The sequence below is a fragment of the Typha angustifolia genome, chromosome 15 (genome assembly GCF_048772165.1).
Source record: "Typha angustifolia cultivar Huaian chromosome 15, ASM4877216v1, whole genome shotgun sequence".
NCBI lineage: Eukaryota > Viridiplantae > Streptophyta > Magnoliopsida > Poales > Typhaceae > Typha > Typha angustifolia.
Window position 1 is genome coordinate 4,289,978 of NC_133253.1, and position 21,759 is coordinate 4,311,736.

The following is a 21,759-nucleotide window of genomic DNA, read 5'->3' on the forward strand; positions in this document are numbered from 1 at the left end:
TCCCGTTAAAGTAAATACAGTACTGATTTGCTTGCATTGTAGCTTCCATGTTCCTGTTTTACTATCTGGGCCAATTCAGCACCATTTCTAGTGAATTAGTATCCATTACAACAAATTCTAGTAGTTTGTTTTTTTTATCATTCAGTCATGCAAAATCTCTAGGGTGATGCATAGCCAACACCATGTGAAAACAAAAATATTCAACACATTCAAGCTCATACTACTGCAAACTTTTCCTTCAAAGAAACTACAATGACAATAGATAAATGCAAATCTGGATTCCCCTGGAATAATTCCAGGATAAAGGGATAAGAACCTTAGCCCCACAAAATATTATCCCATTTGCTGCATGAAGACATTAATAAGTGGAGGACCAACATAACCACCACTCTAGTATACTAAAAATCAGATATTGCAAATATGATCAATCACAACAACCTTTAGCAGCACAACGATTTCATAATTTTGGAAAAGCAGTGCAACATATATCTGATACATTTGAATTCTCATACTTTCTAACATGAACTTGTACTGCCTGCAAGTGCAACCAATAAAAACTATTTCTCGCTCTTAATTTGAGATCGCTGCGTAACATCCAAAAGCATGCTTGAGCAAAACCAACCATCAATGAAGAAGATACAAGATGGGTCCAGGCAATCCAACCAAATTTGCTGGTCTTTTCCTTCCTGAGGCCCTTAATTAAGATCAAAACAAACATATTAAAAAAGAAAGGAAGATTCTCAACACTGCAAGTGTGAGTGACAACTCAGATATTTTAAGAATGATCAAACAAGCATTAGTCATCCATATGAAAAACTAAGTCAACGGAACACAGAGAATACCTTCTATGTTACTTCAATCTCCAACTCACATTAAAGATTAACATCAATAATACTATACAACAGGAACTTGGGATAAAACAAGAAAAAATATTGGTGTCCTAATTGAAATCCCAATTGCAGCAAGGCAATGGAAGAATAACAAATCTTAATTTGAGCTTCTGTTCCTTGTTCAACAGGAGACATACTTATGTAATTTAAACATGCAATCAATTTGAGAACTTCCAAGGAGGGCATGTTTGCAGATGTTGAAGCACACTAAAACCTAGAATCATTAATATGAAAAGCCAGAGGAGCTAAAAAATAGTTCTCAAGAGTTTCAGGAGGGAATAACCCATTAAATTTAGTAAAACCAAGAGGGTTAAAAAAGTAAATGCCACCATAATTAAGAACTGCCATCAGAAGGGAGGATGATGATATTATTTCATTGCATTAGGCAAGTCAGATGCATTGCTCAAAGCCCTTGCGCAATATCCCAACATCACCTGGCAAACTTGCAATTATGGAGGGGGCATACCATGACATGCCCTTCTTTTTTGTTTGAGAGAAATGAGAACTTAATGGTGTCCCAATTAAAGATGCCGTTGGGATTCGAACTCAAGAATATCCATACAATGTGAGCACCTATAACCAACTTAACACTATCCCATTGGCAACATGCCCTGCTTTCTAAGTTGATCGTTCAATGAAATTTGCTAACTTTCTGCTCTTCAACCATTCTAATGGAAACATTCTTATTTCTAGAAGGAAAACAGACAGCAGTATAAACCTAGCCATTTTACTAATGCATGCAAGTGTCATGCTAAAGAAGAGTCTGATGCGGGAAAAATATGCACAGAAATTAGAGAAAACAGTAGGATTACAGTACATCAAAATTATATAAATACACAACACAACTGCCATCAGAAGGGATTGTAATGACATTATCTCATAGCAGCTCGATATGATGATGATGATGATGATGATGATGATGATGATGATCATAATAATAATAATAATAATAATAAATTGTGCTGCTCAACGCCCTTGCGCAATGTCCCAACATCATCTGGCTATTTTTCTACCAAAAAAAGAAATTGGAAAAGAAAAACACAATTTCCACTATTGATATTTACTAACAATGTCCCAAAATCTTCCAGATTTGGTTTTTTTTTTTAATAAGAATTCTTCCAAATTGGTTGCTCGTAACCTCCACCTCCTCCCCGACATTCCTCCATGTAAAAAATGCGCTTACTTGATTCAAGAAACACCAAGAAACTTGCTTTATTTATTTTTTTATGTATACCTTTATCTGCAACATCAAAACTCCAATGCGATACTTCGAGTACTCCAAAATCAAGAACGTAAAGTTTAATTGAAAAACAAGGGATTTTAAAGCATGCATACTAGAACTAAAACAGATACCAAGGAGGAGGGTATCACTCCATTAGTAACCACAAGACCCCAAAGTGCGCATCGAACTCCACTAGCAAAAGTAGCAGATAATCTTAAACGCCAACTGCATCCACTAAGGCTCGGCGATGAGGGAAGAGAGCAAGAGGGAAGAATGGGGCGGAGAAAACCCTATAGGGTTTCTCGTGTATCTTATTCTTATACCCGAATATTTCATAGTTGGGAGTCCGATCGTCTGCAGAACCAGGTGCAGGAATTTTCTTGAGGAAGCCAATCAAATGTGAACACGTGGCCATGAAAAAGGTAGGCCCCGTTCCCCCACCCCTCACAAGACAAAATTGACCTCGATTGCTTTCGCCATTGTATCTCCGTCTTCTCGCAACTACCCTCTTTCCCATCCTTCTCCGACGGGGAATTGTCGCCGTTCGCCGGGTCATCTGGTCGGTTCTCCTCCGATCACCTCTTTCCCTCTCTACTCTTGTACAGCTGCGCATCGGGTACTTGTTTTGATTGTACCTGTATCAGGAAAGAAGCCCTCGGATTCGTCAAGGGCGATTGAAATTTAGATCTGGATCGCATATCAAATTTAATTAGTAGTACTCTTGGTTCCCGGTGTGGAATTCGGAAGCTTTGCGACCTTTTGTAGTTTTCGGGATTCATTTTGATATTTATCTCTCTCTCTCTCTCTCTCTCTCTCTCTCTCTCTCTCTCTCTCTCTCTCTCTCTCTGTTGCTCTCTCTTCGAGGTGTTTTTAGATCTCTGAGCTTGCAAAACTTGAACTAGTAACCTTCTGTTGATTGGACTTGTTTCTTTTCTATATGGAGTTTTAAGAATTAGCAGCATTTTTTTGTTGTGCTTACTTGATCAAATAAGTCATCACGCTGCCGTCCTCTCCTTATTAGACTGGAAAAATATTTTTGGTTTTATGGGATTTTGGTGTCTATTGCTGCTCCCTGTAATCTATAATAAACTTAGTAAAATCGTAGACTGTCTAACACAGTTTTATGTGCATTTGTAACTCTTTTGAGCATTGACATAATTTTATGTTGACTTTGTGATTGTTGCGCACAAATTTTGTCATGCTGTCTATTAATCTAATTGACCTCGTGTTATATTCTAGAGTGAAAATGGAGGGATCTAATAGAGGAGGTGGTAATGCTGACATGCTGCTAAGAAACTATAAACTTGGAAAAACATTGGGCATTGGATCTTTTGGGAAGGTAAAAATTGCCGAACATATATTGACGGGTCACAAGGTTGCTATCAAGATCCTCAACCGTCGTACAATAAGAAAAATGGAAATGGAGGAAAAAGGTACGTAGCAAGTATATTCTTTGGGAAATTGCATCTGTCTTTTGTCTTCAAACAAATTTGATGTTTGCTACTTAGCATTTTATTTCTTAATATAGCATTTTGTAGTGTTATTTCCTATATGGGTTGGTCATATATACATTCAACTGCTATGAATAAATGTTTCCTTGAGCATTAGATTGTGATATTTGTTAGTCTGATTATGTAACTAGTGTATATATTAACTCCTCATGGATCATTTTGTCTCTCCTGTGCTAGCTGCTGCTTCTCCTTTCCATGTAGATTGTAGACTTGCATTTGCTTTCTGATCTGTACAACTTTAGTGTGAATTGCTACATACCCAAATTGTCCAGTGAGATTTTGCCTTACTTTCCCCTCTATCTGTGATATTTTAACAATTTGTGGTTGAGAACTTGATACCAAGACACTTAAAATGAAATTGAATGTATCTGTTTGTCAGGCCCTTAACATGTAGAATCTAACCTTTTTAATTCTTTGTATTGCAGTTAAGAGAGAGATCAAGATATTAAGATTGTTCATGCATCCCCACATAATACGACTTTATGAAGTCATAGATACAAATACAGATATTTTTGTTGTGATGGAGTACGTCAAGTCAGGGGAGCTGTTTGATTACATTGTAGAGAGGGGTAGGTTACAAGAGGATGAGACTCGCCGTTTTTTTCAGCAGGTATGTTTATAACAATTTAGCCCCGTTCCTTCTTCTCTGCATATGCATTTCTATACTCCTAAGTCCGAACAATTACTGTACTGGTTCTCTTAGATTGGCAGGAATTTGCATATCCTATATTTCTTAATAGGTCTGCGCGGAGGTTCCACTGTCTCTTTCGTTACTGTTTTAGCTGCATTTTGCATTAGCTAATGTTTCCTATTTCCTAGTCATTCCTTTGCATGTGAAATGCAATATATATTGAAAGCATAGAAACGTAGGATATGATTTCTTCACTCTCTTGATAGATTTTTAATTTTGTCCTTGAAACAGATCATATCTGGTATTGAGTACTGCCACAGGAATATGGTAGTTCATCGTGATCTAAAGCCAGAGAACTTATTATTGGATTCCAGATGTAATGTTAAAATTGCAGATTTTGGCTTAAGCAATGTTATGCGTGATGGTCATTTTCTGAAGACTAGTTGTGGCAGCCCAAATTATGCTGCTCCTGAGGTACTTAATTAGTACCACATCTTGAGAAATGTCGTTTCTGCATGTTTTGATGTACACTAAAAAATGCTTGTGTGAAGATGGCTTCAGTAACATACCAGACTTTCCTCTGTAGGTGATTTCTGGTAAACTATATGCTGGTCCTGAGGTTGATGTTTGGAGTTGTGGTGTTATTCTATATGCCCTTCTTTGCGGCACTCTTCCCTTTGATGATGAGAACATCCCTAACTTGTTTAAGAAAATAAAGGTGAGGTAGCATTTGCCAGAATTTATATTGGTATATATGATGCTGCAGTTGTTTAAGCGGAAAGTTCTTCAGAAATCTGATCTGATTTTTTTTTTTGGGTCACTTTTAGAGTGGGATATATACCCTTCCCAGCCATTTGTCAGCTTCAGCGAGGGATTTGATTCCCAGGATGCTAGTTGTTGATCCTATGAAACGAATAACAATTCGTGAAATTCGTGAACATCCATGGTTCCAAGCTCGACTTCCACGCTACTTAGCTGTTCCCCCACCCAATACAATACAGCAAGTTAAAAAGGTATGATGCTTTTGTTGGACATAGTTGCTCGATTTGGCCCTTTCCATGTCTGTTATCTCTTTCATCTCCATAGGGTGTCTGATCTTATTATGCATGTGGAAGTGTTGTTTTCTACATGAGTATGCAGTCCAACTTTCCGCCCTTGGTTTTCTTGTGGTTTATCAGACTGGTATGCTAAAGCCATATATTTGTTGATGAGCTTTTCGCATCGTACATTGTACTTTAGTGAGGCTATGCCATTAGTTTTTGCATTATTTAGAAGGATGATTTGGACAATATTCTTTCTATACATCTGTAAATAAGTCATAGTTAATGCTCTGAAATGTGGATATTGATTATTTGCTATTTTACTTGTACCTTCAAAAAATAATTTTTCCAATATACTGTCACTTGTAGATTGATGAAGAAACTCTTCAGGATGTAATTAAGATGGGTTTCGACAAGAACCAGTTGGTTGAATCTCTTCATAACAGACTGCAGAATGAGGTATTTTGTGTGGAAATTTTCTAAACAATGTTTTCTTTGGAATTGTAACTGATTTTGCAAAAGCATGGTAGGCAACTGTTGCATATTATTTACTTCTGGACAATAGATTTCGTGCCACAAGTGGCTATCTTGGAGCTGAGTATCAAGAAGCTATGGTGAGTTTTACATACCTATAGATCTAGATAATTTTTTTTTGGTGAAAATATGGATATTAGGTTATATTGCCCCTAAAACTATGTGAATTTCATTGTCTAAAAAGTATAAGTGGCTGTATTATCTAGGATTCTAGTTTCTCTCGTACAACTCCCTATGATTCACCGACTTCAGCAAGCACACATCATATGACAGGATATATGGATCCTCAAGGGATCGGATTAAGGCCACATTTTCCTGTTGAAAGAAAATGGGCTCTTGGACTTCAGGTCATTTCATTGTTTTGTTGACTTTTCTCTTTAATTTTGATTCTGTTTCTTTTTGTCAGTTTTGTACCTCTCTCTTTGATTATTGCTTCATTGACTTTATAGTCTCGAGCTCATCCTCGTGAAATAATGACGGAGGTCCTCAAAGCACTGCAAGAATTAAGCATTTGTTGGAAAAAGATTGGACACTACAACATGAAATGCAGATGGTCTCCTGGTTTTCCAGGTCATGCTGAAAGCGTGCTTCATTTCAATCATGGTTTCAGTGAGGAATCTGGCATTGTCGAAAATGACGACATTGATGAGAAGTCATCTAACATAGTCAAGTTTGAAATTCAGGTATCTATTCCCCTATATCTTAATATCTTTATAACCTTTTGATATAAAACTACAGTTCTGGATCTTTTGTGCTAATGCACATCTAATTTAGGATGGCAATATGCAATTTGTTCATACAATAGTATCATGCATTAAGCATTTTCTGGATTCAACCTTTGGCTGGAGAATGCAAAATTCCTATTCTTTGTTTCTATTTTGGTTTTTGTAAGTTTCCTGGTCTAGAAATGCATAGACTGGCTAACATATTCAAAGTTTATTTTCTTTCTGGTTTATCTATTGCTTACATTTGATCTTTTTGAATTCATTTGCTAAAAGTTGCATTTGGCTGCATCTCTATAAAATAACTTCTCTATTATCACTTAGTTCAGTTTCAGAGAAGGCAACAGCCAATCTGATCTAATTTGACTGGACGTAGTCAAAATGTGATAGTACAACAATTTTACAAATTTGCAATCATATGTATAATTTCTTTGTAGGATTAGACAAGTTTCTATTAAAAATCATTAGATTAAAAGTTCTCCTAAATTAGAACAAAGGGTCCTTTGTGCTAAAATGTTGCCAAGTCAATTTCTGCAAAAATCTGCATATAGTGTATGCAAGATAAGTCTACTTTTAATCTGGTTTTGTTATTCCGATGTGCATTATTGATTTGGTAGTTTTGACATATTGTGCATGTGCCTACTAGTATTTGTGTCGGAAACTTGCTTCATTCAGCTCGAAGAGGCATTTTCATTATTCTACAATTTCCTCTAAAATATAAATTGTTGTTTCGGGTAGTTATGATATTTATGAGTTGAAATTATGATAGTTACTTGTGATATTTATCATATTCAGTTTGCACAAAATTTTACTTTTCTGATCATGCATCTAATGATGAAATTATTTCACTTCATATAGCTCTACAAGACGAGAGACGAGAAGTATCTCCTTGACCTGCAGAGGGTCAATGGGCCACAGTTCCTCTTTCTGGACTTGTGTGCCAACTTCCTTGCTCAGCTTAGGGTACTATGATGCTGCCTGCCATTATTTTGGCCACTCCTGATGGCTGCAAGTGTTGTAGCATTTGTGTTGGGAAGGTTGCGCCGCAGATCAATGTACATAGGCATTTTATATTCTCTCTGGTGTGTAAACTTTGATGGCTGTCGTGCTTCACTGTTTCTGAATAACCATGCAAGATAGGCAATATTCCTCTGGTTTTCTGGCTATCATGTGGGATTGACTAAGTTGATTCTCATGCTTTTTGGAATTATTTTAGAAACTCCCCGGAGTAATTCATGCCTTCGGACTAATTTTGTGCATATTTTGTTTTGGTGGTGAAATTTCTTGGCTACCACTTTTCTGCAGTGGTTCCTCCTTACATCAGCCTTAATAAAACTTTGCCAATAGGGAGGTAATTGTTGTGATTACCCACCTGAAGGGTAACCGAGTATGTATTTTGATGAGATGGCCTGATGATCTTGGATGGTTTACTGTGTGGTTTGTGACTTTAGTCTAGAATTTAAAAAAAAAAATCTTCTCTTTTGTCCTTTTAATCCCCTTTCTTGAGAATTATCGGTATAAATGTAATTGTGGATGACTCTAAAAAACTTGAAAAGGATAAGTTATTGTCCTAGAAATCTTAGCTGGTGCTTTGATGCTGTTATTCAAGACCCTTTCCAAGCTGAGATCGAAGCACTGCTGATTGCTTTTTTTAAAATAAAATAAAATAAAAAAAGTGCACGAATATAATCTGCTTGATTTTCTAATCGAATCAGCCTCCACAAATCTCATTCACGTCCTTATGCACAAGTCAAATTACCTTTGGAGTTGGCATCACTTTTTACCTGGATGTTTGTTTTTCCCTTATTAATATTCTGCATATCTCTTCCTTCTCCCATTGCTATAGGGAGGTAAATCATGCTGCAAATGGTTTAGCTAATATAGGAGAGAATTCAATGTTCTTCTTCTTTTTGGGTGGCTTTGCCCTTGTTAAAATCGGATGCTCTAGGTATCATCACTCTAGATAATTGAAGTATTTTTGTGCCCTTTCTTAAGGTAATGCATTTCCTTTTTAACACACACACACACACACACACACAAAAAGAAAAGGAATCCTCTTTCCTCTGCTCAAACTGTGTGCGTTTTCTTTTCTCATCGTTCTTTTTTCCTTTACTTTTTCTTTTTCTTTCTCTTTCTCTTTCATTAGTTGCAGGTAGCTCTTAGAGATGCATACAGTTATCGATATTGGCTATTTAAGATAGTGCCCATAAAAGTGAAGGTTGCCGACCTTGCTAGATGTCATGAAACGAATTAGCAAAGTGTAATGGATAAAACTGAACTACCTTTAGAAAAGCTGTACATGAAATGAATTCAGGGGGGGAAAAAAAGATCTTTTAGAAAAAGAAAAGCTATCTCGACTTTCTTATCGGCCTTCTTTATGGGTAGGAGATCAACGTGCAGCAAAGCCGCAAAGGCAAATGATGATTTGGTATGCTCCTTTTAAAACTTGGAATCTTGTGGGAGATTGATGATTTCAATGACTAACCTTTCCAAAGCTCGGAAGCTTTTCAAATTGTATTTAGATGATTACACGTTAAGCAACCTTGTGGAGATTAATGACTACAAAAATTAGTCCGAGGAGATCATAAATATATCCAATTGTATTCTGATATTTTGTTTCCAAACTCTCTCATATCACCATTACATCTGAAATACTTCACAAGGTGACTTCCCTATCATTCATCCCAGGTTTCCTTTAATCCTTTCACCCTGTATCATGTTTCATCCGCAATTAAGAAATTAATTTTGAAGATGCATTGAGATATATCAAATTAGGAGATGCAAATAGTTTCCAATAAATTGATCAACGCCAACGAAAAGTAAGTTACTGGTTATTTTCATGGAAAGGGGATACTTCCACACTGCAGAGGGCATAACATAAAAGTAAAATCCATATGCAGAAGACATGAACAATTCTTATAGATGAGGAAAGTTATACATTTACCTTACAAAGTTAATTAGAGAGTAGAGGCTAAGATGACAACAGGGGATTAAACACAACTGTATTAAGGTTCAGAAGCCATAAGATAAGTCTGGCACTCAATTACATGTTAAGCATACCTCAAAAAATTGCTGACACATTGATAAGATGTGAATCAAAACTGATTTGCTTGTTGAGTACCAGCTTTTGCTTCAAAACTGAATTGCTCTCCTGATAATTCAAGCACATCAGCTTCACACCACCATTATGCCAGCTGAATGCTTATGTATCCGAACCTGTAAACCTAAAATGATCCTTCGGTCTTCATTGAAAGCTTGGAGCTTAGGGTGGAAGTGTCTCAGAGAACACATAGGATCAAAAATGCTTGAAGAACAGACGTAACAAAATGGCAAACAAACGAATCAAATTTCACCTTTCATGTTGCAAAGATTTTGTTAGTAAACATCACTTCTTCAACATGTCAATATAGAGAAGAATAAAAAGGGGCAAAAAGCTCCAAGTTAGTTATGAACACGAACATATTTGCTGCAGCTACCACCAACTTACCAACCTTCCCAATGATGTATACCATTTTTCAGATTGAATTTGTTCTCAACAACAGATGCAAAATGTTAGCTATTTACCAGATAAGCATTTGATAGCTCCAGAACAATTAGTTGATACTGCTAGTTCCAGGCCCATCAGAACAAAGAAACTTTCTCCATGTTAGACTTGTGAATATGTTATATCACTATGTTTCTTTGACTCTTTGCCTCAGTGGACAGGGATGGTTCTGCTCCTGCCTCAATCAAAGGGGAGGGTTCAGAGGCATCTGCAAGTGCTCCGAGCATGTTTACGACTTCAGCTGTGTCGTCCAGATAATATTTGGCCTTGCTTGGTTTCTGCCCAACCGTGCAAGCAAACAACGACGTGTTGGGTGTGACCAAGCTCTTTGTCATGAAGTCGGCAATGCCTTCGAACATATCCTCGTCTGACCTGTCATCTCCGATACACAACACAAAGTCTGCCTGCCTCCCATTCTCTGTCATTGTTGAGAGGATCTTCTCAGCTACTAATCCTTTCCCAACTCCCTGCAACACATCACCAAGAAGAAGCAAAGACAACAGCTGTAAAAGCTATACCTATAAAATCAATGTGTATGTTAGATTATGTATTTCTGCAGAAGTAGCTTGGCACCAACCAAATGGATTTTATAGGGGAAACAACTAAGGCCAAAAGTTTTTTCAAAAAAAATTTGTAGCCTCTTGAAGATGGCAGATGGCTTAAAAATATAAATAGCTTAGGTTTATGGAAACAGTGACCAACTTCAGTAGAAATGAGATAGAGAAACCAACGTAATCAAATGGAGACAGATGATATGAAATGAAGGATAATGTCAAAGCAAGACACACCTGAGGTTTTACTTCAACAATGAACTGACCACTCTTCACCGATACAGGCTCATTAGCGAGTACACTTTCTAAATGATCAAGCATTTCCTTTGCCTGTGCAGATCCAAAGCCTGGGTCAGCATCTTGATGGTGCCACACCAAAGCACTTTCTTTGGGTTCAATAGATGACCCATCCGTGGCTTCTGTATATAGTTTCATTACTGGCTTTGCCATCTGCATCCATCCAAAGTCGGAGTTCTGGCTGCTTGTTTTCCATTCTTCATCTCTACTCCACCTGCAAATGTTGAGTAAAGGGAGGATATATTAGTACATAGCTTTCCTCCATTCCCTTTGGCAATGTACACTTTCTCAGCAGCAAGAGTTTGAGTCAGCATGTAACCGTTATCATTATCAATTCACAACTGCTAAAAAAACAGAAATTCAAAAATTGACGAACACAAGATCTCTATTTTAGTCGATGTTGCTATTTCATGTTGCTCAGTCTCTCAATTCAAGGATGGCTGTCATATTCTTGACTTTTCCCATTAGATGAGAATAACCAATATAGATATGGATATATGCAGATGCAAACAACAACAAATAATCTTTAAGCACTTCATACTTTCATGAATATTAGGTAAAAATGTGTTCAGCGTAATAACATCCTACTATTATAGCATGAATTTTTTCTACTTAGAGAACACAGGATATGTTCAACGCCCATCATATGAATTGTAAACAACTAAGGTAAAGAAATAACAGAACAAATAAAAAGAAGAAATATACCTTAAAAAGTAACCATGTTCCGCTGCAATGCCAAGCCTACGACATGGAGAAAACCACTTCCCTAAGCTGCTCCTTCCTCTCCCACTAACGATGAATACTACATTTTTGTCATCCAGGGACAGTGCGTTGATAATCCTTATAACTTCAGGGCTTGGTTCTTTGTTAATGGATGTCTGCGAAACCACTGTCCCATCGTAGTCAAGTAATATAGCCCTGCTCTTTGACAGTTTATAAGCTGAGACAATGGCATCCACGTTAAGCTTACTGAAATTGGGGTCAAGGGCAACCACCCTAAATCCGAATCCCAAACCGAACCCCCAACATCTCTTCCTGGAGTGGTCCCTGCAAGCTCTCTCCAGGTCCTGCAGAAAGCTTTTTGACCAATAGGCCACGTCATGAATGCTCACATACCGGTAGTGCTTATCATGACGCAGCTGCTTCTCCACATCAGACAGTGAGATGGCTTCATTCATCGCCTCAGCTGTCGCCTCAATATTCCACGGATTGACACGAATTGCACCACTCAACGACGGCGAGCACCCAATGAACTCCGACACCACCAGCATGCTCTTCCTGGGGCCATCACTTTCCATACCCTGTTCCCGCTCAGATATCCCCTGTCTAGAGACAATGTACTCATATGGGGTTAAGTTCATCCCATCTCTCACCGCAGTAACCACCACGCATTCAGCAACTGTATAATATGCAACCCTCTCTACACTCGACATGGAGCGATCAATGAACAGAACCGGGCTATACCCAGGGCGACCAAATTCATCGTTTATTCTCTTGCAACTCTCATGTATCTCAGACTGGATCTCCTCAAGATCCTTCCCTGTGCGGCCCCTCGCAGGATTGGCAATCTGGACCAGAACAGCCCTCCCCTGCCACTTAGGATGCAATCTAAGCATCTGCTCAAAAGACAAAATCTTGAGATCCATCCCCTTGAAAATATCCATGTCGTCAACGCCCAAAAGAACAGTCTTTCCTTCAAATTGCCGCTGGAGCTCTGCGACACGCCACTCCTTATCCGGGAGCCGGAGAACCGATTCCAGCTGGCCCATGTGGATTCCTACCGGCATGATCTTGACGCCAATTGTGCGGCCGTAGTAGTCTAATCCAATGTACCCACGCTTGGATTGGTACTCAATTCCTAGCATTCTGCTGCAGCAAGAAAGGAAATGGCGAGCGTAATCGAAGGTATGAAACCCAATCAGATCGCAATTGAGTAGGGCTTTGAGGATCTCCTCGCGAACGGGAAGAGTGCGATAGATCTCCGACGACGGAAACGGGCTATGGAGGAAGAATCCCATTCGAAGCCGGTTAAACCGGCGGCGGAGAAAGGTCGGCAACGCCATGAGATGGTAGTCGTGGATCCAGACGTAGTCCTCTTCCGGGTTGATGACTTCGATGACCTTCTGTGAGAAGAGCTTGTTGGCGAGGACGTAGGACTCCCACTGCGACCGATCGAAGCGGCCGCCGTGGTCGGCGGAGAAGGGGAGGAGGTAGTGGAAGAGCGGCCAGAGCGACTGCTTGCAGAACCCATGGTAGAACTTGTCGAAGAGGTCATCGGGGAGGAAGGCGGGGACGCAGTTGAACCGGTCGAGTAGGGTTTGGGCGACGTCATCGTGGTCGGCGGGGTCGACGTCGACAGCGAGGGAGCCGATGAAGACGACCTCCATGTCGGCTGGGAGCCCGTCCTTGAGCTGGAGGAGGAGCGAGTCGTCGTCCCACGAGAAGCTCCATCCATGCCCGTCGGGCCGTGGCTTGGACCGGATCGGCAGCAGGTTCGACACAATTATGATCCGATCCTGCGACAGCGACGACGGCACGTCGGAGGACACCTCGTCGCCGTCGCCGTCACCGTCTAGCTCGGAGAGCGTCCCCGGCACCGTCATCACCCGCGACATCCGCCGCAGACCGCCGCCGCCGCCGCCACCACCACCAAGCGCCGTCAGGTTCCCGGCGGCGAGATCAAGCAAATTCGTATACGATCTCGACATCATCTTTTGCTTCGAACTTCTCGGATCCGATCGGAACCCAGGAGCTCGATCGCGGAGACGAGCTTCCGGTAACTGCTTTGTGTGAATAAGGAGAGGAGGGATAAGTTGCGTGATTTAATTCTGATATTTGTGGAATAAAAGGGAACGGATAGGATAAGGAATAATAGAGGAAGATAGTGAATAAAGGAAGAGAGGGATATGCGATTATGCGCTGTTGCATTGATGTGTAGAGATAGTTGGAGGGAAAGCAGGAGGAAACAGGATAAGGTTGGCCAGCCGACTTATTATTAAGTCCTCCCCTCCCTCTCCCTCCCTCCTTTGCCTTTCCTGATCCTTTTGTTGGGTCTTTGACTCAAAAATAAAAAATAAAAAACAAACAAACAAACAAACGCGCCCAGAGATGAGATTCTCCTGCAGCTCTGGCTACACGAACTTGCTCCGGTGGGCGACGTGACGGAGCCTCACTGGATGAGATGGATAACGCCAGCTGCAGATGACGTGTCCACGCAACAGCTGCGTCGGTGTGACGTGGAATTCGTGACACCACGTTTTCCGATGGTTTTTTTAGGTGTACTTGGTGGGCGGACAGTCTCGCGTAATTCACTTTTATTTTATTTATTACAAATTTATAAGATAGTTTTCGTCTTAAACTAGTAATAAACTGGCTGATTAAGTCGCCTTATTATAAGGTTGACCTTGCCTTAATGGGTTCCTTTATCGTACCTAACACCGTCGTCAGAGGAGAAAACTAGGCGTCGCCCGACTATTATGACTCAATAATGTGAGATCACGGCCGTCCGTATCGCCCGCATCGACGGCCCTGACAGCGTTAAACGTGATTTGACCGAGAATAAAACTCGTGGAGAACTATGCGGTTGTTGGATGGATAATATAATTATCGGGATCAAATTTATACAGCTTCGGGGCACGTGCGGGATAAACTTCTTTCTTCGCCACGACGGATTACTTTATTGGTGGATAATAATAAAATGCAACCATCCAGTAGCCGCCACGTAAGATATGGACGAACTCATTGGGATGTGAGGTGGAACAGCTGAGGCCGAGCTGTCATCTCCACGAATGTCGAGGCACTCCTAGACCTCTAGCAGTGGGCGGTCAAAATCCAGGGAGGAGGATGAAACCAACGGCCGCGATCGTTCGGGCCAGGAAGATGAAACGGTGGTCTCTCGAGAACGGAACGGGACGGGGTCATACAACGGCGGTGCCGCTAATGGGCTTGCTCAATGCTGGGCCATGGGCCTTGTAAACCCTAAATTTTTTCAAATAATTTTCTTATTGATTAAAGAGATTCAAATCTACGTGTTCTTCTAATTTAGGAACAAATCAAAAGAAAAATCAAGGAACCATAATTAATAAAATAGAAATTTATTATTTGGTATTTGAGATCATTGCATTTCATCATGTATATTAATTCTCTGATCTCTCTCTCTCTCTCTCTCTCTCTCTCTCTCTCTCTCTCTCTCTCTCTCTCTCTCTATTAGTCTGTCTTGAGTTAATCTTCTTCATTTCTCCTCAACTATGGATGAAACCAACAACAGTGGAACGCCAACGGAGTCATCGCCACGGACTTCCTTCCTCCACCTCCTCTCCACTCTCGTCAAAGTCTTCATCGTCGTCATCATCGTCCTCGGCTTCGTCGCTCTCATACTGTACCTCTTCTACCACCCCGACGAGATGCAAGTCATCGTCGAGACCGCCTCCCTCACCCGCTTCACCGTCGTCGCAGACACCTCGAATTCTTGCACCTTCTTCAACCTCTCCCTCACCGTCGCCCTCCGCAACCCTAATTACTTCGTCGGCATCCACTACGACAGGCTTGAGGCTGATGCGTTCAGCAACAACGAGCCGTTGGGATGGACAACGCTACCCGCCTTCTATCAGGTATGTATTTTAAGAAGCGATATGCATCACCAGCTTGTTATTTAACAGCTTTTTAGTCAACTAATCCTGATCCTAACAACAGGAGCAAAAGAACACGGACATCGTGACGGCGATCGTGCAACGGCACACGTACGTGCCGATCGAGAGTGTCGGCATTGAAGAGTTAAAGTATGACGACGGGACGGGGTTGTCTGACGTTGAGGTACGGCTGGAAGGTAGGGTCCGGTATAGGTTTGGCGCAGCGGTGACGAAGAGGCACTCCTTGAGAGTCGAGTGTCCGTTGAGGTTGCAGTTGATTACAACGGGGATCAGTTGGGACGCCGGTAGGGATTTCCAGAGGACCAAGTGCAGAGTTGTCGAGTATTGATCGACTCGACTGGTGTTTCGATTAATTCCAGCATTCTCAATTTTATTCTTTTTCTTTTTATTTGCTTTTATAGTAGGGTAACTTCGTTTCTAAACAACTGTAGTCACAAGGCACACGCATACATACATATATCCATGTATATGGTGAAAATTAAATTCGTCATCTCGTGTCATGCAAACTATACATCCATTTCCATGCACGCAAATATGATCAAAATTAAAGTTCACGTCGCACTGGTTGACTCCCTTCTTCACGTCCACCTCAGCGTGGTCTCATCAACTCTTAGCAGTTTACCGGAATGCACGTCACCATAAGTATGAGAGCTTCGAGATTGTGAAATTGAATCAAGACCGGAGCAGTGGTGAAAGCATCCGATGAAGGTCGAATCGGAATACATAAAAAAAACCATCCTCCATATCTAATACATAAAAATCCATCTATATCATCTCATAGCCTTTCTAAAATGCTATTTAGTGTAACAATGGGGATTCTTCTATCGAGGAATTTGCCAAACAAAGATAGCTTCCACTTTTCTCTGGACTCTCTTAGCACCTCGAGGTCCAGTATAACATAATCATCTGCTGACCCTTGACTTTGGCTGCTCCTCTGTTGCTTGGAGACGGTCAATTGCTTGCTGCTCCTCTGTTGCTTGTTTAATTTTTTTTTATGCAGTTTATTATGGAAAATGTTTCAATAACCCACATAAATTTCAATTCTAATATAACAAATATAAAAACAGGTGAGACCTATCTCTATTCCCAGTACTCGGTTTAATAGCCCTTAATGCTCAACCTAAGGGCGTACTAGTGTTTTTGCAAAGTGATTATGCGAGGAGAATACTATGCCATAGATTGCCAAAAGTTACTTAGGCAAATCCAGTTACCAAATCAGCATAATTTGTGATAGATCATACTTATTTGCCCTAGTTAACTACTCATTAAATTATAGGAGTAGGATGCAAATTTAAGTCTGAAAGTTTATCTCCTAGATTAAGCCACTAATAAATAATGACATTAGGCTTGGTGAAGTCGGCCATGCATCGTTAACCAATTTTAGTTTGAATCAATCATAAAACTCTTAGACATATGGGATTAGACTAGATTTAGAAATAAGATGTATGTATGCACGAAAATAAAAACTTTAGCTTAATATGGAAATTAAAGACTAGAAATAAGCAGTCACCTATTGAACCGGTTGTAGGACTTAACTTGTTAATCTTCTTATAATACCCTTACGTAAATCAATAGTTATATCTCTTTTCTTCGTAAAAGGATAGATAGGTAGAAAGAGTAGGGAAGAAGAGCTAGCTCTTTTGCTAATAACCTCTTTCCCACTTGGAATGATTTTAATGAGAACACTAATGCCACACCCTAGGCATATATATATATATATATGGTGTCAGACTTTTTCGATCTTGTTCATATTCAGAATTCAATTCCCTGCAGTCTGGCTCAAGATCAAGCTCTCTAGCTTTAATATTGCCAACATTATAACAGTCAACACTAATCGGTTTAGATGGACGGCTTAACTCGCATTCTATCTAAAAGATATTAAACACTGCATAAAAGATATTAAACACACGTGTATACATGCAATAATAAAGACAAGTGCACCAAAGCCTATATATGTACGGTGCTACATACCAACGGAAAAGAAGAAGAAGGAGAAGAAGGACAAATTAAACCATCAAGTCTCATGCAAATGAATTATATATCCATTTCCAATTAATCCATGCAAATAATGATCAGAAGTCCACATCGCACTTGGTCCCCTCGAACGCCGCATTCGAGCTCCCCGGCACCGGCAACTTGAGGGTGCAGTGGATCTTCGACTTAAGACGGTTTCTCTTAATTATCCAGGCCTTCAACCTGAGCTTGGTATATAACTTCACGTCGATGTAGAAGTAGCCCTCACCCAATTCCCTCTCGTAAGTTGTCACAACTGAACCCCCAGCCACGAGTTGACTCCCTTGGAACACAGGATGTATGGGTTTAGTAGTCTTGTGCTCTTGATAGAACGGAGGCAGCGTCGTGAAGCCGAAGCGAGAGCCTGCGTAGAGCGCCTGGGCCTCGACGTACTCGAAGTAGATGCTGGTCCTTTTGTTAGGGTTGCGGATGCTCATGTCGAGGGTGAGGTTGTAGTTGAGGTTGTTGGCGGTGGTGGAGGACAGGGTGAATATTGTCAAAGAGGCGGCGTCGACGGAGGCTTTGATGTCGTCGGGACGGAAGATGAGCCAGAGGACGACGGCGACGACGGCGGAGAAGACGGCGAAGGATAAGATGTACTTGAAGAGGGTGTAGAGAAGGCAACGCATGCCGCAGCTCGAATCATGGCGAGGCATCACTCGAGATAGGAAGAGATGATGAGATTGAGGGAGGTGTTGAATGAGTACAAATAATTAATATGGTTATGGTCGAAGGAGGAGTGTTTATATAGAGAGTTGTCGGAGAGGTTATAACTTAATGGTGCAAGGAGAACTAATATTCTAGTCGATCATCTGCATCCTAGATTGCAATAACTTCATGCATTTTTGCAACCTGGCAGCTTCTGCTTGGCTACGATTTGAAAATGGCAAATGATAAACTGCCAATTAGTTGACAATTTGTTGCCTGACAGGGCTCTAAGGTCAACTATGCTCGTCGTCGTGTGGACAGAGTTTTTTTTTAAAAAAATAAATAAATAAATGTGGACAAAGTTTTTGATCTAGTTTTTATTTTTCTAGGAAAAGGATGAGTTGTATTGGCTAAGAACAGCTCTGCCACTAGGTTTACAAGTTCAACAAGGTCAGCAGGAAACTAGTTTTTGGCCAATCTGCAGCTTGGTTATCATCTTTTACAAACATTGAGAATATAACATTCCTTGAAAACTTCTTCTTTGCTCTGCATCACTCCTACACTTCTGGGTCTTGAATGGTCCGAGTGTTTTCTTTTTGGTGCATGCAGAGAGAGCTAGATGCTCCAGCTACAACCAACGCCAAAGACTTGAAGAGGTGGCCGGATGATGATGATGATGATGATGATGAGAGAATATATATATGGATTGAGTTTAATTATGCTTTTCCAAACCTTTTTACTTTTCTTATAGCAGGCTCATTTAGTGATTTTAGGGGCAGGGCTGCAGAGAATCCAATCCGTTTCACATCTTACCAAGCTCTCATGTCAAAGTATTGATAGGGTCTCAAATGTCTCAATTGCTTGTTTATTTTGTATCCATTAATACTCTTTTTTAATTAAAAAGAAAGTATGAATTTAGCCAGTGTTTCAATTAAATTAAATGGTGTTAGAATTAGAACATGAAAAATACTTATATATAACATTGACATATTTCCTGCATACTTTCTTAATCCATTACAAATGCGCGGTGTGGATTTCTGTCTATCCTCACGACATTAAACAACGGGTAAGATGAGGGATTGAGGTGAATAATAAAAGGCGAATAACGGAATTTTATTCGCGTGGACGTAAAGAACAAAAAGGTTATGTTTACACTATAGACTTTATAGTCTTTTGGGCCATGAAAAGTGTAAAGCGAACCACCTTCTTCGTAGGTCTTTTCTTTCCCAAAGTTTGGTCCATTAAAGAAAGATACAAAAGCTTTAACAAAAAGGAAAAGCCACCTTAAACACCCAACGAACCAATCGATCGAATCCATCCAGTTGACGACCAACGGCTCCCCACCTTCTTTTTCCCATATAAATGATAGATCCAACAAATGAATAGTTAGTAATGATTCGCATCATTAAGATCTAATCCATATTATTATTTATTATTATCGTTTAATCTTCCCGCTACGACGCGAGACACGACTGCCGCCGGAATCCTAGACGCTCCCGCTCCAGATCGTACACCATGTAGTAGTTCTGCTGCTGGAAGCTCCCAATTATAACGGCCGGTCCGCCGCCTCCGGCACCGCCGCCGTCGGATAGGATCGCAAGGCAGACCGCCTCTGCCACTGGCGCTTCCGCCGCCGCCGCCGCCGCCGCCGGTGAGGGTCCGGCGAGGACGAAGGAGTTCTCGACGGGTAGCCGCATCTCCGCACCGCCCTTGAAGTGGAACGCCAGCTCCGGCAGCTCCGTCTTCGTCGCCGCCGCCTTCCCCGGCGGCAGATTGAAGCATAACGGCAGCCCTGTCCGGTCCTCCGCCTCGCTGGAGCGGTTGAACCGGCCGGCGACCCGGTTGACGAATGCGGCCACGAGAAGCTCAAATGCCGCCGCCTCAATGTAGGTGAACGTCGTGCCGGAGTCGACGATCGCGCCGCCGTTGCCGGATGGGCCGGGAACGAAGATCTCCTCCGGCAACCTCACCTTCTTCCCCCCGACGGAGATCCGACGCAGCGCGACGTAGTAGTAGACGGAGAACGGGTCGGAAACCGAAGGGTTCGGGAGGAAGGGGGCGAAGCGGAGACCGTCTGCGGAGGCGGACTGCTTGCGGCCGCCGAGGACGAGGGAGCCGCTGACGGCGGCGTCGTCGTCGAACCGGCGGGAAATGAGGCAATAAGAGAACCTCCTCAACCCCAGCTGCGCCGGGAGAGACGGAGCCCCGCGGCCGAATCCGGCGATTCCTCCGGCGGGCTGGCTGTCAGAGAAGACGGAGCAGCCAAAGACGAAACCCGGGACGGATCCCGAGGGGAGGATCAACGAATCAGAGAGGAGGATGCCGGCGGTCGAGCCGGAGCCATAGATGATAGCATAAGGGGGGCAAACCCTAGCGCAACCAGAGGAGGAAGAAGAATTGGTGCAACTGAGGCAATCGGAGAGGAAATTTCGGGGGTGGATCCAGAGGCAGGAAGGATTGGAGCAGCCGATGAGGCGGGAGGAGGAGGAGGACTTGGGGAGGAAGGTGGGTGTGATGGGGGTGTTGTTGGTGGAGCACTGGCGGCAGGAGTAGGAGTGGGTGCAGGGGAGCCAGGAGATGTGGGAGCCGGTGTCGAGGAGGAGGGGGAGGGTTTGGGGAGGGGAGCCGAAGGAGAGGGTGAGAGAGTAGCCGCCGTAGGAGTGCGGGTAGAGAGGGGAGACCGAGTAGTTGGAAAGCTTTTTCTTGGGGTGCTTCAGGTGCGCCGCCCTGAGGAGGGAAGAAGCAGCCGCGTGGCGGAGGTGGAAGTTGCCGTCGTCGCCGGCGCGGGGGAAGTGGTGGCGGAGCGAGAGGGAAGTGGTAGTGGAAGTGGAAGTGGAGAGAGTTATTGATGAGAAGAAGAGGAAGAAGAAGAGAATTAAAGCCATGGTTGGAAAAATGGCCAGAGAAAGAAGCAATGCTGATGCTTCAAATGGGTGGGTATCACAATATCACATTCACACACCGCTCTTTGTGACCGAAGAAAGGAGGAAGACGGTGGGTCCCGGAAAAAGCATATATTATCAACTTGAGGGAAGAGGCTTGGTGGGATGATTGAAGCTTTTGTCTCTCCACCTGTTAGTGTTAGGACTAATTTGTCTGTTAACAGAGCAGCACCTCACTCTGTTTACATAGCTAGCCTTCCTACGAACTCACAGCTGAAGCTAATTAGTTTTAAGAAAATATATATTCAAGAGAATATGTATATATATATATATAGAGAGAGAGAGAGAGAGAGAGAGAGAGAGAGAGAGAGAGAGAAAAGAAAAAAAAAAGAGAGAGAGGAGGAAGAATCTCTGAATGCAAAGCTTGGCAGAGAAGGAGAAGAGTAGCTGGGGCGGTGGACAGGCTGCGAGAAGAAGACAGAAAGCATCGATCCATCCAACGGATTCTCAAGCAAAGCACCATTACTGCCGGGACCCGCAATCAAAACCACTACTACTAGCCGTTAGAACCAATCCGCCACGTCAGCAGCTGAAAGTATATATATACATATTAATGAATGAGCCC

The 21,759-nt window shown here is 41.9% G+C and overlaps 5 protein-coding genes across 6 annotated transcripts; 2 read left to right on the forward strand and 3 right to left on the reverse strand.

Moving 5' to 3' along the window:
* Window positions 1-2,567: 2,567 nt before the first annotated feature.
* On the forward strand, window positions 2,568-7,734 carry LOC140779660 (serine/threonine protein kinase OSK1-like). Of its 2 annotated transcripts, none has more exons than XM_073124848.1 (11): window positions 2,568-2,671; window positions 3,352-3,545; window positions 4,049-4,233; window positions 4,546-4,728; window positions 4,841-4,972; window positions 5,082-5,267; window positions 5,664-5,753; window positions 5,825-5,908; window positions 6,035-6,175; window positions 6,278-6,511; window positions 7,409-7,734. In XM_073124848.1, the coding sequence occupies exons 2-11, from the start codon at window positions 3,359-3,361 to the stop codon at window positions 7,520-7,522; spliced, it is 1,536 nt and encodes a 511-aa protein (XP_072980949.1). In that variant the 5' UTR covers window positions 2,568-2,671; window positions 3,352-3,358; the 3' UTR covers window positions 7,523-7,734. The 2 variants fall into 2 exon arrangements, with proteins under 2 accessions (XP_072980949.1, XP_072980950.1); XM_073124849.1 differs by having other exon boundaries at window positions 2,584-2,728.
* A 1,711-nt stretch (window positions 7,735-9,445) lies between these two features.
* Window positions 9,446-13,946, reverse strand: LOC140777414 (probable alpha,alpha-trehalose-phosphate synthase [UDP-forming] 7). The gene is made up of 3 exons (XM_073121501.1): window positions 11,648-13,946; window positions 10,883-11,156; window positions 9,446-10,561 (listed from the first exon to the last, which is right to left on the reverse strand). Exons 1-3 carry the CDS (start codon window positions 13,651-13,653, stop codon window positions 10,214-10,216), a joined length of 2,628 nt encoding a protein of 875 aa, XP_072977602.1. The 5' UTR covers window positions 13,654-13,946; the 3' UTR covers window positions 9,446-10,213.
* Window positions 13,947-15,161: 1,215 nt separating this feature from the next.
* LOC140779365 (NDR1/HIN1-like protein 10) lies at window positions 15,162-16,112 on the forward strand. The gene is made up of 2 exons (XM_073124391.1): window positions 15,162-15,552; window positions 15,635-16,112. Exons 1-2 carry the CDS (start codon window positions 15,190-15,192, stop codon window positions 15,917-15,919), a joined length of 648 nt encoding a protein of 215 aa, XP_072980492.1. The 5' UTR covers window positions 15,162-15,189; the 3' UTR covers window positions 15,920-16,112.
* Window positions 16,113-17,663: 1,551 nt separating this feature from the next.
* Window positions 17,664-18,260, reverse strand: LOC140778825 (NDR1/HIN1-like protein 3). The gene has a single exon (XM_073123696.1). It carries the CDS (start codon window positions 18,258-18,260, stop codon window positions 17,664-17,666), a length of 597 nt encoding a protein of 198 aa, XP_072979797.1.
* A 1,182-nt stretch (window positions 18,261-19,442) lies between these two features.
* Window positions 19,443-21,462, reverse strand: LOC140778102 (probable aspartyl protease At4g16563). The gene has a single exon (XM_073122663.1). The coding sequence runs from the start codon at window positions 21,135-21,137 to the stop codon at window positions 19,707-19,709; it is 1,431 nt and encodes a 476-aa protein (XP_072978764.1). The 5' UTR covers window positions 21,138-21,462; the 3' UTR covers window positions 19,443-19,706.
* Window positions 21,463-21,759: the final 297 nt, after the last annotated feature.